General features: G+C 43.1%; 6 protein-coding genes across 6 annotated transcripts; 1 reads left to right on the top strand and 5 right to left on the bottom strand.

Annotated features, from left to right (window-relative positions):
- Positions 1–900: 900 nt before the first annotated feature.
- On the bottom strand, positions 901–2,207 carry K441DRAFT_702044 (arad-like aldolase/epimerase). Its single transcript, XM_067653386.1, has 2 exons — positions 1,813–2,207; positions 901–1,694 (listed from the first exon to the last, which is right to left on the bottom strand). The coding sequence occupies exons 1-2, from the start codon at positions 2,060–2,062 to the stop codon at positions 1,087–1,089; spliced, it is 858 nt and encodes a 285-aa protein (XP_067510494.1). The 5' UTR covers positions 2,063–2,207; the 3' UTR covers positions 901–1,086.
- A 157-nt stretch (positions 2,208–2,364) lies between these two features.
- On the bottom strand, positions 2,365–3,064 carry K441DRAFT_650531 (ankyrin). Its single transcript, XM_067647051.1, has one exon. The coding sequence runs from the start codon at positions 3,009–3,011 to the stop codon at positions 2,532–2,534; it is 480 nt and encodes a 159-aa protein (XP_067510493.1). The 5' UTR covers positions 3,012–3,064; the 3' UTR covers positions 2,365–2,531.
- A 274-nt stretch (positions 3,065–3,338) lies between these two features.
- Positions 3,339–3,662, bottom strand: K441DRAFT_509569 (ankyrin; the record flags this gene model as incomplete). The annotated part of the gene is made up of 1 exon (XM_067642083.1): positions 3,339–3,662. A coding segment is annotated over one exon (324 nt), but the record flags the coding sequence as incomplete, so codon positions are not given.
- A 1,377-nt stretch (positions 3,663–5,039) lies between these two features.
- Positions 5,040–6,020, bottom strand: K441DRAFT_531207 (uncharacterized protein; the record flags this gene model as incomplete). Its single annotated transcript, XM_067642196.1, has 1 exon — positions 5,040–6,020. A coding segment is annotated over one exon (981 nt), but the record flags the coding sequence as incomplete, so codon positions are not given.
- Positions 6,021–6,219: 199 nt separating this feature from the next.
- Positions 6,220–8,164, bottom strand: K441DRAFT_600062 (uncharacterized protein). Its single transcript, XM_067645178.1, has 3 exons — positions 7,764–8,164; positions 6,918–7,624; positions 6,220–6,853 (listed from the first exon to the last, which is right to left on the bottom strand). Exons 1-3 carry the CDS (start codon positions 8,079–8,081, stop codon positions 6,319–6,321), a joined length of 1,560 nt encoding a protein of 519 aa, XP_067510490.1. The 5' UTR covers positions 8,082–8,164; the 3' UTR covers positions 6,220–6,318.
- Positions 8,165–8,420: 256 nt separating this feature from the next.
- K441DRAFT_691883 (uncharacterized protein) lies at positions 8,421–9,518 on the top strand. The gene is made up of 2 exons (XM_067652517.1): positions 8,421–8,869; positions 8,922–9,518. Exons 1-2 carry the CDS (start codon positions 8,471–8,473, stop codon positions 9,465–9,467), a joined length of 945 nt encoding a protein of 314 aa, XP_067510489.1. The 5' UTR covers positions 8,421–8,470; the 3' UTR covers positions 9,468–9,518.
- Positions 9,519–16,193: the final 6,675 nt, after the last annotated feature.

Genomic DNA, 16,193 nt, shown 5'->3' with positions numbered 1-16,193 from the left:
CTATTGTCCTTCGAATCTCTTCGTTACGAGGGATAATTCTAACTTTGAACAGTTGAGGTCGCATATTGAGGCTGTTCCTAGTCTCTACTAGCAGATTCATGCTAATAAGCTACTGCGGGCCGCTTTACGTGTGATTAAATTCTCGCCATCTCTTTGCTCGTATTCCCTCCACAGACGGCTGCATACTAAAGTCGACTAGCCGTAATTGCACCATTTGCTCCTGTCTCGTGTCTCTCCATCCGCGCCTCGGTGCGCCAGACATCCCAAATATGGAGAGAAAATGCCATCCAGCCAGGCTCAAAGGCCGGCGCACTGCCATCAGGGAGATTTGACATCTTCCCTAGCAAATGATGCTGACTGTATATCAAATTGTTGATTCCTTGTAGCCAGATCAGCTTGTAATCCAGCTTGACCATGGATCCCTCTGATACACCACCGTTTCTCGACCACTGATCACTATACTCTACAGTCCGCTACTTGTTATGCACAATGTACGCCTCCGCACCTTCACTGAGCAATACGACGGAAGCTCATGGTTTCTACTCCCTCTCCTACTCGTTACAGAGGAGGTCGTCGTCTCAATTGCCGGAAGGGTCAGCAAGGCCAGGAATCATGGATACCATAAAAGAGGAATGATAGAATTGCAATGATAGCAATGCCGACGATAACGGTAACAGTGACGTCTCATAGTGATACCTGACCGGGAAATATAGGAGGAGATTGGACAACACAAAGACCTCGGCAATGATCAGTGTCTCTTGTCTAAGAGTGGTCATCGCAGTCTGATTGTCTGCTCTGCCTTTGTCTGGGACAAGGGATGATGTGAAGTTCATCGGCAAGCTAACAGAGAATGCAGACATTCTCAAAGATATATCATCGTGGCTCCAGCAGCGTTGGATCCAGCATCGAATTTGACGCTCGCATTATTTGGTTGCAGTGAGCTAGCTCCATTTTGGCCCTGTTGATTTTTGTGACCTGTTACACTGCCCATCAATTCGGCATCAGATAAAAATGCTCGATTTATATTTTCCCCAAAATATACGTATCCAAAAGCCTTGACCATGCCTCCCGTGTCAAAAAGCTGGGTTATTCTAAGAAGTTACCATTACTCTTTGCCAGCTGCTCGTCGTAATACCCCTGGAAAGCAAGCCAGCCCTTCTCGGGCCTTCCAACCTGATCATATGAAAAGGCACCCTCGGCATCGCCGATAAGAATTTTCTTATAGCCAGAACCAGCAGAAGCCGCATCAGCAAGGAGCTGGGCGTGGCAGGTTTTATCGAGACTAATGAACCAGAAGGCTGCTTCGTCAACACTCTGGCCGACCGTGAGTAAGCCATGGTTTTGCAAGATAACGGCTTTACCGCTACCCAACGCTTTGGCTATCCGCTTTCCTTCCTCTTGACCCAAGACTATACCACCGAACTGGGTGTAGACTGAATGGCTCTTGTAAAAGCGCAGACTGTCTTGGGTCATCATATCGAGCTCTCGCCCAAACACACTGAATGCCTTCCCATACACTGAGTGAGCGTGGCAAGCAGCATGCACATCCGGCCTGGCTTTGTGAATTTCCGAGTGAATAGCAAATGCCGCAGCATTGATTGGCTCTTCTCCAATGACTACCTCGCCGTTCTCGTTGACGAGAATGAGATCACTCACACGGATCTGCGAGAAGTGTTGGGAGAGAGGATTCAGCCCTATTATAATTAGCGCCACCTCTAGAAATCCAGAATGTATGACGTATGTATAAAGTGTCTGCTATTGTGTATCATTATTGGGCGCAGCGCATCACCAGCGATTCTTAGGCAAACTTACAAAAGTGGTCAGTTAGAATTGGATCCCGTACTGAAATGTGTCCAGCAACGCCCTCATCGAACCCCCTTTCGGCAAAGATGCGGAACGCCGCCGCAAGATGCTGCTTTCGGTAAAGACGCTCTTCTTCTAGGCTGTCGAACTTAGGATACTGACGAACTTTGAGAACCTTGCCGCTAGTTGTTTTCCCCATTGCACCGACAACGGCATTCTCAGTAGTCTCAGCCTTGAGGGTAGTCGCCATTGGTGCCATCCTAGATTATCCGTCCACAGTAGCTCAAGGCTTAAGTAATAATGATTATTTGTTATAGAGACACTAATGCTTATGTTTTTTTTAAAAAGAAAATTTTTTAAAATTTAGGAGTGTGCAATGGATATATATTCAACATTAACTGGCCTTGATGTGCAGTTATTATTCGTTCAAGCTACGAAGATCTCTATTCACTATCGCCGGCTTATTTCCGGGCCGATGTCGGTATGAACACCTCGGCATTACTCTTGTAGCTAACTCCACTCCAGGAATTATATCTTTGCCCATCTCTTCTTCGGCTTCCATCCTTTAATTTGCACTGGCTGAATGGTTAAAACCAGTAATCCTTCTCTCGTCGTGTACCATCTTGAACATCTATAATATTGTTGGAACCGTAATAACGCCTTAGAAAGCTTAGCTTCGGCAGTTCCCCTTGTGCTCCCATCCTTTTTATACCATATCTAGCTCAGGGTCAATACTGACCACAGAAATACGGCGCCCCTTCGTGCTCGTCCTCACTGTCCCTCCCATTGTCCCAAACATCTCCCACACGACTTGTACGATTGTCCATCGGTGACACGACCTTATCTATCAATTTAACAATCTCTTTATTTCCTTTCTTCTTGGCAACATCTCTCGCGGTGCCTTGTTCCCTACTCAAAATCCCAACATCTTCTACCGACATACTAGCAAGCAAGCATTCAACGACATTAACTTGTCCTTTTCTAGTAGCCAGGTGAAGGGGAGTCAGGCCTTTGGAGTCTCTTAGTGACGGACTAGTGCCGTACTTAAGCAAAAATTGGACGGAATCAACGTGGCCACCGCGGGCGGCATGGTGCAAAGGCGTTCTGCCTCGATAATCAGGAAGATCTGTACCAGCGCCCTCGGCTCTTAGCCGGCTGACGACGTCGAAATGGCCATGGTGGGCAGCCAGATGTAACGGCGTTTTCATTTTGTCATCGAAGAGGTTTGAGGATGCAACCAAATGGATGAGCCGTCGGACAGTCGGCTCGTGGCCGTTTTTGGCGGCTTCGTGGATTGCTGTTCGGCCCTGTTCATCGCGGGAAGATGCATTTGCCCCGCATTCCAAGAGCAGATTGACCGTGCTAACGTTTCCTTGCGCGGCAGCAGTATGGAGCGCTGTTTGTCCATGTGAATCAGAAATTTCGATTGGTATTCCCTGATCTAGGAGACGCTGAACGGCAGTTTCTTCGCCAGTTTGCGCCGCGGAATAATGAAGTGCAGTCTTGCCTTCATCGAGTTCATTCGCCCGGCTGATATCTGCTCCACGTTGGATCAGCAGATCAATAGCCTTAGCCCGTCCGAAACTTGAGGCAACATGAAGTGCGGTGCAGCCTGCTCCGTTCTCTTGATCAGGCACCGCCCCAGCGTCCAGGAGCAACCCCATGATTTGCACATCCTCATTTCCAGCAGCAACACATAGCGGTGTTTCGCCTCTCTTTGTTCTATGGTTCGGCGTTGCGCCATGTCGGAGAAGGAGTTGGACAGCATTTCTCATACGGAAAAAAGTGGCGTCATGAAGAGGTGTATCCCCGGCATCATTTTGTGAATCTACCCAGGCTCCAGAGTCTAGCAGCAGTTGAATGGCGTCCAAGCGTCCTTCTTGTGCGGAAATATGAAGGGCAGTGCGCCCATGTCTAGCCGGCAAATTAACATTCGCACCTTCGGCCAAAAGAACCTTAGCTGCGTCTAGATGCTCATGTAAAATAGCAAGATGTAGGGCCGGTTCCTGGTCAGGGTGTATCACATCTTTAATTGCTCCTTGCTGTATGAGAAATGAAACCATAGCGGCGTCACCAATGGCGGCAGCAAGTTGCAAGGCCGTTGTCCCCTCACGGGCGGAGTTACAATCAATTCCAGAGTTTAAGATCCATGAGACTGCATCCCGGCTACCAGCTTTAACAGCAGATAATAGCGCCTTCTCGTATGACGCACCATTCTCAACAAGAGCCTGGGCCACCTTCACATTTCCAGTTTTTCCAGCAATAAATAGGGCTGTATGCCCATTCGCGTCGGGACATTCAACTTCTGCACCGGATTCAATTAATAAACGGACAACTTCTTCTGATCCAAGGAATGCGGCGGAATGTAGGGGCGTTGTTCCGTCAGATTTCTTCACTGCCGCTTCAGCTCCTTTACGAAGAAGAGAGGATACTATTGACCAGTTCCCGTTCCGACAAGCATTACAAAGAGGGGTGGATGTCTGGTTAGGAAATTTAGTTCCATCCACACTAGCTCCAAATCTGAGTAAGAGTTCCGCGAGTTCGCCCATTCCTTTCGAAGAAGCAAGGTGGAGAGGTGTTTCACCAACATTGTTCACTGCATTAATGCCCTCTGCGTGGTCGGATATCAAACGTTGGCAGATCTTCATGGCTAGTTCTTCGTTCCCTAAATCTATAGTGCGATGAAGCACTGTATTTCCACTTGTGTCCTTGAGATTCGGGTTGATATCGATGCTGTCTTGTGCGGCCAGCAAAAATTCAGTCAACAGAAGGTTCCCTTGATCATTTTCGTTTGTCCCTTGTTCACTTAACTCCGTAGAATCCACTCGATCGCTGGCCAAAGACGGTAAAACTAACTGGAAAGGCTCAAGGCGCTCGCTAGGGTGACTTCGAGCGTAGATGTCTTGCCGAAAAGCCCCAGGTGATGTGATGGATGGAATTTCCTCTTTTTGCACGTCCCGTATCCTACTATCGTCCGTTACAAGATCGAGCTGGTATTTCGAAGAACTAGTAGTATGAGAGGCTGTCGAACCCTTTCGTTCTGATACATTTTCGCTGATCTGATATCCCTGTCGATTCTTGACTGTCTCGACGTTTCCGCTATGCGGTCTTATGTTCTCTGCTTCAACCCCTTCATCCTCCCGAGCAAGAGATGTTAAAAGTGCAAGCGCTGCTTCCTGAGGGGTTTTGTTCTCAGTCAAGTCGAAGCATTCCTGAATAGTACGGTCAATTTCCGTAAAAGATTTCTTAGCTGTGAGCAGTAATAGCCTCTCCATTGGTTTCTGTAGACTAGCGGGCAGATTCTTAGCCACTGCACGTTCTCTCACTTTGGCCGAAATATATAAGCGGAGATCTTCTGCAAGCCGACGGTTAACACTAGGGTTTAGGGATATATTTGCGAAAGATGACATAGCATTTTGTATGCTTGGAGCGGATTCCCGAAGGACCACTAGCAATTTCATGCGCGAGGATCCATCGCGGGTGGCTTGAAGCTTATCCATAAAACAGGTCAGGGATTGTTGCTCGCACATATCGAGGCCGTCAAGGACACAGTATATATCTTCAAAAACATGGTTTGTGATCATTTCTTCGAATATTCCCCATACCGTGCTAAATGAGTAAGCACGGAGGGTCTTTTCTAAGGCGTCCCGGTCCACAGCGGGCCTGGTTAGAACAAGCTGGAATAGTGCGGGCTGTAGGACGAGAAGCTGGTAAATAAGACGCCAGAGGATCATGATCGCATTGTCTCCTACGAAAGATGACAACATGATCCGATTTGGCATCGATGGTAGGATCCGTGCAATCTCTTTCATTATGTAAATGGCAAGTATCGTTTTGCCTGTTCCTGGATCCCCTGAAATCCAGAGAGAGCTTGTGGCGGAGGACGCCCAATTGCGAAATGGCTCACTCTGCAGTACCCATTCGCATGTGCCTTTAACAGGTTCACCTTGGTGTGCTATGAAATTGTCCACATCCCTGAACGGATCGCCATTGATAATCCGAAGCAACGACTGAAGATATGTAGAGGCATCTTTTCGTCGACGTTCGCCCTCGCTGTCTAGTTCTGAAATCTGCTCTGAATCAGATCGAGACAACAAATTCGACAGGGCTTGGCCGGTCGTAGAATGGGAATCTTCCGGGCCGGAATCTGTGTCCGGGCCTGATTCTAAGTCTGAGGCCGACTTTGCGTGAATCTGTACAGCCTCGTATGTATTCATTTTGTCCACGCCGGGAGCAGAGTTCTGAATATGCTTGGATTCAAACCCAGCACACAACATTCGTAAGATAACCTCGTGGCCCTTATTGCTAGCAATGTGACAAAGCTCCTGAGGGTCTTCATCGGCTCCATGAGCAATCAGGATCTCTACTACACGCGCATTACCCTGAATTGTTGCTGCTCGCAATGCACTTCTCCATGTGCGACCTTGAGAGTTTATATCTTCACCGCCCTTCAGAAGTTTTTCTACCTCACTGGTATTTCCTTCGAATGCCGCTATATGCAAGGGTGGATCGCCGTTAACGCTCATTGCAGGGAGAGTCATGGATTGATTTGTTTGATCGTCTGAACTGGTTTCCGAAGGACGATCTCCAATCGCCACGGCTGCTGCTGATGACTCTTGCCTCATCGCCTTCTAAAGATCCTCGGGGAATAGCAAAAAGTGCTAGCTGTTCCATGTGGCTAGCAACGTGAGACCTAAACTGCGCAGGTGTAACAAACAATTCAGATAGCCCTGGGTTAGTCTCTTTCAATCTTGCATCCCAAGTATCGCAGAAAGGACATTCATTTGCTGGAATACGATCGACAGGCTGTTGGCTGGCATTAAGCAGTGCTGGTATCTGGGCTTCCGTGAGATTGTGTGCATGGCATGATCTTACGTGCCGTTCTAATTTGCCCTGGATGTCGTATTTCCGGGAGCAGAGCTGGCAACACCAGTCGAGACGATGATGCTGAAGCTCGTGGCTGAACCATGCCTGACGAGAAGAGAACATCTTAAGGTCGCACTGCTCAAACGTGCAAAGATACGGCCTTAAGTCGTTGTAGACATGCTTCCTAAAAATTCGCCAAATAAGTAATCATATTAATAAGACACGGTTAAAGACCTGCGATGACTCACTTCCACGCCTTTTGAGTCTTGAAATTCTGAATTCCCCAGCAATGGGGACATTCAAAGGCCGTGCTCCCTCTCGAAACCTCTTGGATTGGTATGACACGCAACTTGCCACTTCCATCGTCTTCATCAGCAACTGAAGTCGCATAAGATGTTTGAGTCAAGCCGTCGGAAGGATCCTCCGCTTTCTCCAAGTGCGATGCTACTAGAGTAGACGCTTTTGTTAAGGGCAGAGTATCTGCTGGCTCGGATACGCCCAGGTGGCTTCCACTATATGCCATCGACGCTACTCTAGGCATCTGGTGTTGGGCTTGTATCATCGTGTTGGTGGTAGAAACATAGATTGGTGCTTCCGCTATCAATTGTTTTTTCAGAGCATTGTGATGCTCCTCGCAGTAGCGTAAATACTGCCTCCGATGGGTAATAGCTTTTCCAAGACGATCTCGAAGCCAGTTTTTCAATTTCGGGAACTTTTGGGTTACATGTGCAATATCGAACTGGTCGCTGAAAGGATTTGGCGCGGTTGCAGCTTTGGCGTAGCGGTCCCTAGGTGTAGCGTTTCGGACCATCATTGATGTCTTGAAAAGGCTGGAAATAATGTCGGCAATAGGATCCAGAGTATCCCCATCTTCGGGAATTCCATCAGACGAAGCCGAATAGTCTTCTTCACCTGTGTCGCTGTTTAGGGATATGCATGAGTCCGATAAGCTGCGCTCCCTCCCTTTGTTCAATAGGGTTTCGCTATCACCATGAGTCCGATAAGCTGCGCTCCCTCCCTTTGTTCAATAGGGTTTCGCTATCACAAGGTATGGCTATTATGGCTGAATATATTAGTTAGAGTCGGATGAAGACTTTATTAGATCCTAAAATGAGCAACGCACCTTCTTCCAATGCTTCTTCGAGATCTCCAAGGAGCTCGGTAATCAACGCTACAACGCGAGGCGCTTTACGAAGTCTATAATCCAACGATGTGGGGAATTGAATGTCCTGTAGTGCTCCCATATTTCCAGCCCAGATTTTGAACCTATCGCGCTGATCTGAGGCGTCGAAGACATTGGCCACATTGTTTCCGGTCAATTCTGGATGCGGGAGTTTCTCGCACAAGGCTTCAAGCTTGGCCCAACACAGCCTGGTTCGAGACGCAATCGGGGAATCGCCTTTCAATGTCATCTTGTGATGCTGAGTGTGGCTTCTAAAATTGCTCAGATTAGCCTAGCGATAAAAGGCCCATTCTCGCATTTACTGCAGATATGTAGGGCCGAGCGAAGAATTGTGAGTGAGAGGTACTGAAACCCCCAGGCTGTGAATGACTTTTGACAGATATAGGCCTCGGGAGACTTGTGGGGCCGTCAGAGTCTTGGAAAAATAAATACGCAAGGCGTAAAGGTGAGGCGGGCTTGCATAAACACAGCCTCAGGATGCCCAAGGCTGAGTGTTGCCTAGCCGGAGGTGATCGTGAGGCGGCTTAGAGGGGTAACCTGTATAATACAGACAGGGTCGCCTTTTTGATTTTCAAACCAGATAAAAATTCAATAATTTTTTGCGTTCCTAAAATATTCATGATGAGTGGCTTCGAGGTAGTAAGCCTACTCTTAGCCATATTTCCTGTCATCGTCTCAGCTATGGAGCACTGGCGCGAGAGCGCGGAAGTGATGGAGAATTGGACGAAAATCAAGCCAAAGTATAAGAAGTGCAGGAGAGAAATGAGGATTCAGGAGGAATTTTTTAGGCAGAATATCGAACAGTACTTGCTTCCGCTTGTCGTTGATGAGGACGAGCTGAACTTGTTGATTTCTGAGCCTTGCGGGCTGGCTTGGAAAGATCCTGCTCTGGAGACACGACTGCGAGCAAGACTTCCTAAGGCATATGATCTTTATTTGGAGATAATTGAAGAGCTGGGTGAAGTTATGAAATCACTGCAAGATGAACTCGGAGTTGGCAAAATTGAACCTAGCCTCGTGAGCGACATCGAAACCGTCGTTCGTTCTCCTGTACTAAAAGCTCGCATAGGATCTATTACCTAAAAGCAAGAATACTCCAGGTGGTCTTAGCAAGAAAGCAAGACTAGAATTCGAGGCTCAGAGAATCAAATTTAGCTTTGGTCAAAATACACGAAGTAAACTTTTCGAGGAAATTGCTCACCTAAACAACCAATTGCGAGATCTGCTTGTCTCGCACGAAAGAAGCACTGCAATAGTGACAAATATTGGTAGGAATAGCGGTTCTGGACTTAGTAAGGGGATTTTGGAGTTTTGGCAACATGCGAATAGGATTTTCAAGCTTCTGAATAGGGCTTGGCGTTGTAGTTGCCCATTCTCCCATGGGGCTAACCTTGCATTGACACATCGAAGGTCACCAGAAGTTGACTTCAGGGTCCTCTTTTGGTTTTCTGAGTCTGATCATGCTTCAGGGCCGTGGACCTGGCAAGAAACAAGAATAAGGAAGCTGGAGTCAACCACAACAGCGGTCACGGCTATTCCGAAACTGTCAATCGGGAGTCCGTGCACCGATTGTAAGAAAAGAATGATGACTCTGTCTATTGAATGGTGGCTCTAGAGCCTCTATATATACATAGGAAAGGTGTAGGAAATGAGAACGAGAAGGGGGTAGGGGGGTGGCAATGGAAACAAGGGGTAGGTGACTAAGTCAATGATCGAGTCAATGATTGAGTCAATGACTGAGTTAATGGGAGGCAGCTGAGTCGGTGATAAGATAACCTGATTCAGGTCAACACACCCCCCCAGCTGATTGACTGGTAGGTGATTAGCTGGATATACCTAAATAGGAAATATCTATGGTGTTAAACTAAATAGAAACCATCTAATAGTAAGAATTTGATAAGGAAATCGTGTAAATAAGTTAAATAGTATAGTTAAATCTGATTACAATAGAGTCTTAATATTAATCAGATTTAGTTATTAAATAAAGCTTTCGTGCTTCTGCCTTGGCAGGGCCTTTATAAGGCCGTTAGCCGTCATATTAGTAGTAGGGACCTACTTAATTATAATTAAGCCCTTTTAAACTTCTTGGCGAAGCTAATGCTGGTAAATATCTACGTAACGAAGCTTTATATTTAACTGAGGTCCGTTCTTAGTAAGCAGTCGAATTATCTGTAGGTTATTATAGCCAATTGTATATTCCTTATTTGTATGGAGTTGTATAGCTTAAAAGAAGCGCTACTACTAAATTAATTCGGTAGCTGCATTTAATAGAGCCTTAAGCTTAGCTTTAGTGCTTAATGTTATAACTATCTTCTGCTTAGTGGAGCGCCAGTTAATTACTTCCCTAAATAGTGAAAATATGAAGCCTTTAGTGCTCTTCTAACTGATAGGATTATTGCTAAATGCAGCATTACTTATATAGACGACGATCTAACTTCCAATATTCCTATTTAAGTATTTGATCGCTAGGGTTCTTGTTTAATAGAGGTATACAATTGCTTAATTAACTGCGGCTTTATATAGGGGCGACGGATTGCGAAGGAATTCTACGAGCTTGCTTGAGGCTTAAGCGACGTTAGGTTATATAATGTAGGTGGCGTAGAGTAGTAAGCTGACCTTCCGTTAATATATATAGACCTACTGCTTAGAGGCCTGTTCTAGATTAGGTAAGAGATCGTCTATACTTATTAGCGTATATATTAGACAATAATCTTTTAGATAAAAGGTGCTAGCGATCTTATTAATATAGGAATCTTAATAGAGCTAAAGCTTCCGTTAAGGTTAATTACGGAGGATTCTAATTCCTAAGAACCAGGTTAGTTCTCTAAGGTTCTTAATTTCATACTTCTTTATTAGCTCTTCCTTAAAGAGTTAAAGCTTTAGTATATCTTCTATACGGCAGGCTACTATAATATCGTTAATATAAAAGAATATAATTAGCCAGTCGTTATAAAATAGGTATAATTCTTTATTAACTGCCGTCAGACCTAGGGTCGTTAGGGTAGTTAAGAACTTATTAAGCTAAAGTAGTGGTAATTATCTAAGGCCGTATAAGGCTCTTTAAAGGAGCAGACACTTACCCTTCTATTAAAAGCCATCTGGAAACTTAATATAGACTATCTTATCAATAAGGCTATTAGCAAAGGCGTTAACTATATTGCACTACTAAGTCTCTAGATTACATATAGCGACGATCGCCATTATAGCCCTAAATATTTTTACTACAAGGGTTACTATATATGTGTTCTTTTCGCTAGGTCGTTATAAGTCACCTTATATATAAAGACGGGCTTTAAATTTAACTAGATATTTATTAGTGTTAAACTTATAAATAAACACCTAGGTAACGGGTAAGACGTTAAGCGACACTATCCGTATAACGGTCTCAAATGTCCCTTACTGCTTAAGATTACTAAATTCCTTATTAGCGGCTTCCGCAAAGCCATCTTTATATAAATAAGCTTAAAGCTCCTTCTAGCTACAAGGTAGTAATAGAAGCTTATCGCGGTATAATCGCTTCTAGTAATATTTAATTCTGGTAGCAAAAGCTCCATAAAAGGTAGGAAGGGTATTTAATTACTTAATATCTATAAGGTAAGCTTCTTAACGCATTAAGGGCTTCTTAGTTCTTCTACTTATTATAATATTAACATCACCCATATCGCCGCGGATCTCCTATCTTAGGTAGGCTTATTCTCTAGGAACGAGTTCAAATTAGGGTTTTCGCTTAATTAAGGCACTTAATGGCTCTATATTAGTAGTATCTAATTAAGGTTCTGGCGTCTTAGCTAGGGTAGGGAGGCCTAATATAGAGTCGTCCTTAGAGGCTTATAGGCTGATTACGTTATCGTCCTAATCTATCGCTTAATCTTAATTTTTATCAGCATCTACCTATTAACTTCTACTAATATCTACCTTATCCTCCTTATCTAACGTCTTATCTAACGTCTTGTTAAGCTCTTCCTAAAGCATCCTATTAATATTTAATATATTAATTACCTTTAAAATTTAATCCGCGCGTTTCTAGAGCAGATTTGCAAGATTTAGCTAACTATCGTTATAGAGCAATTACTTATTAAACGTCACGTCTCTTATTTAAATTACCTTCTTTTTACTAGGTATATAGACCCTAAAGATGTTTATTAACTAGTACCCCACTAGGTATCTAATATAAGCCCTTAGCTTAAGCTTTTGTATATATAGGATTTTATATTTAAGCGGGTAAGCTCTATAGCCATATATGTCACGGCACTGACCTAACGTATACTGTTTCATACTATCTTATACTATTCCCTACTATTGGCTAGCCCACTACTAGCGACTTAGCGGCCGGCCCTACTATTTATATATAATACCCCCTTTCTACCTTCTTCCCCTCTTTATACCATAACGTAGTTATTTAGTCTACTTTATTACAGCACTATAATAGTTTATAGTATCTTTAATTTACGCCCCGTCGCAATTACTGATTCCCCGTACCCTAACTAATTAACCTCCGCCCTAGAGCAATCGCGACCTATACGCGCCTCTACTAAAACTAATATATCCCTAGCACAGTCCTAAAACAATCCTTAGTTTTTACCTAGCGCCTAGATGGGTAATACTAATGACGCCGAAATGGCCGAAACCTAAAACCCCCGCGACGTTTTTGCAGACCTATTTATAGAGATATACCCTAATATCGCGTAGATAATCTACCGCTCCCTACTATACCCTAAGACCTTTAAGCCTAGCAAAGCTTACCTTACCCTTATTAACTATACTAATAAGTTCCTTAATAATATTAAAGTAGGACTATAGTATATATATAACATAAACACCGCCAACGAGAAAGCCAATAAAAACCTTAGTGCCCTTATTACTTCCTAAATAGGAACTATTAACTCCTAGGCAAAGACTATTATCGTTCTAAAATAATTAACCCTTATAATAATGGTAGTAACCTAGCAGAAAAAACGGAGATCTAAAAACCCGCTAATATTTAGCGGAAAAGGTACCCCGCTAAAACAATAAGCTAATTTTAAGACCTAGCATATTAAGATTAAGGGAGTCTTTAACCGGGACTAGGACTACTTTAACACAGTTTAGTCCTAGATCTTTTATATTTTGGATATGCTAAAGAACAAGGCCTATAAGTTTATTAAATAGGGCCTAGAGCTTATATATAAGAACCTAAATAACACATCTGCGTGAAAATGGCCTACTAAGGAAGATATGCTTAAAGACCTTACTGCCCACTATAAGGTCCTTAATATAACCTAAGTCGCAAAGAATAAGCTTAACTATTTCCCCTAAGGCGAGCGTAATTACTAGTCCTAGAAGGGAGAGCTTAATAAGCTAATAGCCCGCGCTAAAAAGATAGACGAATAGAAGGTGGACCTACTCTAAAAGTTTATCTCTCTAAAGATGGAAGAGCTAGTACTTAGACTGGCCTATAAAATTAATAACAGCGACTATATAGGTTAGAGTAAGCAGATAGATATATTTGCTAAGAACCTCGCGAACTATATACATTAAGCCAACCTTAAGAAGAACGCTAACCACCACCTACTTACTTAAGCCCCTGCCCCTATATTAACCCTAACCCTAATAGTAACTAGAGAACCTATAGACCTTAATAGAATCTTAGATACGGAGCGTAAGCGCTATATTAATAATAGACTATACCTTACCTATAGCTTACCCGGCCACTAGAAGGATGCCTATAACCCCGCTAAGATAGTAAACCTAGTCTTAATGCCACCCTATTAAATAACGCGAACAAATAACCGCGGATGTGGCGACTGTGGAGTCTATTATAAACACAGCGACCGTAGAGCCTATTATAGCCGCGGCGGATAACCCCCCCCCTTTAACCCTATAGCTTAGTTACTCTAAACCATACCCTATATAGGAGCCCAACCCGTTAACAACGCCTAGTATTAGTGACTTTACGCTAGCAAATATAAACACGGCCACGTCGTTAGCAAGGTATTATTTTCCTATACCCCAACTAAAATAGAGATAGATACCGCCAGCTAGACGGACACTAGACCACCCCACTAAGACAGCCTTATACCCCAGTCGTTAAAAGGCAGACCCTTAAACTAAGTCGCGCTTAAGGGTCTAAACCATATAAGGAGGAAGACGAGAAGATTAGGTCCCTGTTACTAGATTAATTAGTCCTTTCTATTAGTAAACTACTACTTAATCTTAGATTAGCAAATAGTAACAAGAAATTAATCCTTATTTAAACCTAACTCTCCTTATTACATAACCTATACCCCCAAGTTTATATTAATATAATAAGCCTAGTAGACTCCGGTAGTACTATAATAGCATTTACTAACGCAAAGTCTATTATAAGAAAGTATAACGTTATAACTAAGAAGCTGCTAGCACCTAGGCCACTACGCCTCGCAGATAGCATCCCAACTTTGCTTATTACGGACTACTTTACCGCCTAAATATTAATCGGCCTCTATACTAAAGCTATACTCTTTTTTATTACTAAACTTTCGCCCACTACCCTAATTATCCTAGGTATACCCTAGCTTTAAAAGCATAAGCCCCATCCTAGCTTTAGGAAACTTAAGATCCGCTTTAACTTAGACTACTACTCTAGGCACTACCTCCTATAGAGGATAGCCGACGTTAGCAGGGACGCCCTATATAGATACTTAGCACTACTAAGCTTAGTGCCTAGAACTATATATAAAGCCCTAATAGTAGAAGACGTTCCTAATAAAGGGGAGCCCGTATAGCTGTAAAGAAATAAAATAGTAGAAGACTAGACTAACCTAGTACTTAAGACTAAAACAATAGACCAGCTAGCCCTACTAAGACTAAGGAAGAAGGTCCGCTTCGCGCCGCCACTACTAAGAAACCAACCCCAACCTAGGCACTATTTAAACCCTAGCCGCCTAGCCCAATACCTAGAACTAAGCTATATGCTATATACGCACACTACAGCTCACGTTATAGCAAGGATTGGCTATAAAACTACCAAGACCCAAATAATAGAAACCGCGCTACTATAACGCCTAACCTTACACCTATCTCCCGCGCGTACTATATAGGGCCACTACCTTGTTTCCGCCCCCCTAGGCTAACTAAGCCATACTAGCCTAACCGTAGCACTAGAGAGCTAAATACGCCCTAACCTGGACAATATTAAATGCACCTATGCTATTAATTTTACCTAGTTCTATAAATAAAAAGATATAAAGGTAATAAGGATCTATATAGCGGAGCTAGTAAAACTGGTTAAATAAGATAAGCACCAACAGCTGCTTAAAGAGCTACCTATAGGCCTAATAAAAGTACCGAACCTATCAGAAAGGTCTTTCCGCCGGCTAGTAGAAGGCAACTATATAATAAAGGAAGCCTATAAAGCGCTCCCCCCCTATTTTTATAACTTCCTTAAGATAAATCTAAAAACTAAACCCGAGCTTTTACGTCGGAAGATAGTTAATACTAATGTTAAAAAATTTCTAAAAGGCAAACTAGGATTAACCCGTAAAGACATTCTATAACGCCTACTAAAGGAGTTTAGTAAATATATTAAGCACTTCCTCCCTAAAAATGTAGATAAGCTGCCCCCTTACCGACCATAGGACTATAAAATTAAGATCACCCTTAAAACTAGGCCCTATACTATAAAAATAGACCACTCTTACCTGCTAAACTTAGGTATATAAAGAAGTGGATTAATAAGATACTAGATAAGGGTTTTATCCATAAATTAACCTTACTAGCTACTATACTACTCCTCCTCGCTACTAAGCCCGGCGGCGGTATATAAATCTACTATAACTACCGAGGCCTAAACACAGTTACTATTAAGAATTGATACCCACTACTACTAATCCGCGAGACACTTAACGCACTTTATAGCGCTAAGTACTTTACTAAACTTAATATAATTACTGCGTTTAACTGGATCCGGATTACGGAGGGCTATAAATAGCTTATAGCATTTATTACCCAGTTTAGACTCTATAAAATACTAGTTATACCATTCGGCCTCTATAACGTACCCGCTATATTTTAAAACTATATTAACCATATTCTATACAACGCCCTTAATAACTACTATACTGCCTACCTTAATAACGTCTTTATCTTTTCTAAAACACACGCCGAGCATACTAAGTATATAAATAAAGTTATCTAAAAACTCGGCAATGCTAGACTTTAGATTAATATTAATAAGTTTAAGTTCTACTTTACTAAAATAAAATACCTTAGCTTAATTATCTTAACTAATAGTATAACTATAGACCCTAAGAAGATATAGGCCTTATAGAAATAGAAGGACCTAACATTAATTAAAGAACTATAATAATTTCTTAGCTTTGCG

This window comes from Cenococcum geophilum (assembly GCF_001692895.1).
Source record: "Cenococcum geophilum 1.58 unplaced genomic scaffold K441scaffold_1, whole genome shotgun sequence".
NCBI classification, from domain to species: Eukaryota; Fungi; Ascomycota; class Dothideomycetes; order Gloniales; family Gloniaceae; genus Cenococcum; species Cenococcum geophilum.
This window is presented reverse-complemented; position numbering and strand designations above follow the sequence as displayed.

What these genes read in the sequence shown, in the direction of transcription:
- K441DRAFT_650531 (XM_067647051.1), bottom strand. Translation starts at nt 3,011, where the DNA reads ATGAAAACGCCGTTACATCTGGCTGCCCACCATGGCCATTTCGACGTC.
- K441DRAFT_600062 (XM_067645178.1), bottom strand. Translation starts at nt 8,081, where the DNA reads ATGACATTGAAAGGCGATTCCCCGATTGCGTCTCGAACCAGGCTGTGT. An exon ending in TCATTTTAGGATCTAATAAA is followed by an intron (nt 7,625 to 7,763) that starts GTCTTCATCCGA and finishes AAAGGGAGGGAG; the next exon opens with CGCAGCTTATCGGACTCATG. An exon ending in AAGACTCAAAAGGCGTGGAA is followed by an intron (nt 6,854 to 6,917) that starts GTGAGTCATCGC and finishes GCGAATTTTTAG; the next exon opens with GAAGCATGTCTACAACGACT.
- K441DRAFT_691883 (XM_067652517.1), top strand. Translation starts at nt 8,471, where the DNA reads ATGATGAGTGGCTTCGAGGTAGTAAGCCTACTCTTAGCCATATTTCCT. An exon ending in GCAAAATTGAACCTAGCCTC is followed by an intron (nt 8,870 to 8,921) that starts GTGAGCGACATC and finishes AAGCTCGCATAG; the next exon opens with GATCTATTACCTAAAAGCAA.
- K441DRAFT_702044 (XM_067653386.1), bottom strand. Translation starts at nt 2,062, where the DNA reads ATGGCACCAATGGCGACTACCCTCAAGGCTGAGACTACTGAGAATGCC. An exon ending in AATTCTAACTGACCACTTTT is followed by an intron (nt 1,695 to 1,812) that starts GTAAGTTTGCCT and finishes TAATTATAATAG; the next exon opens with GGCTGAATCCTCTCTCCCAA.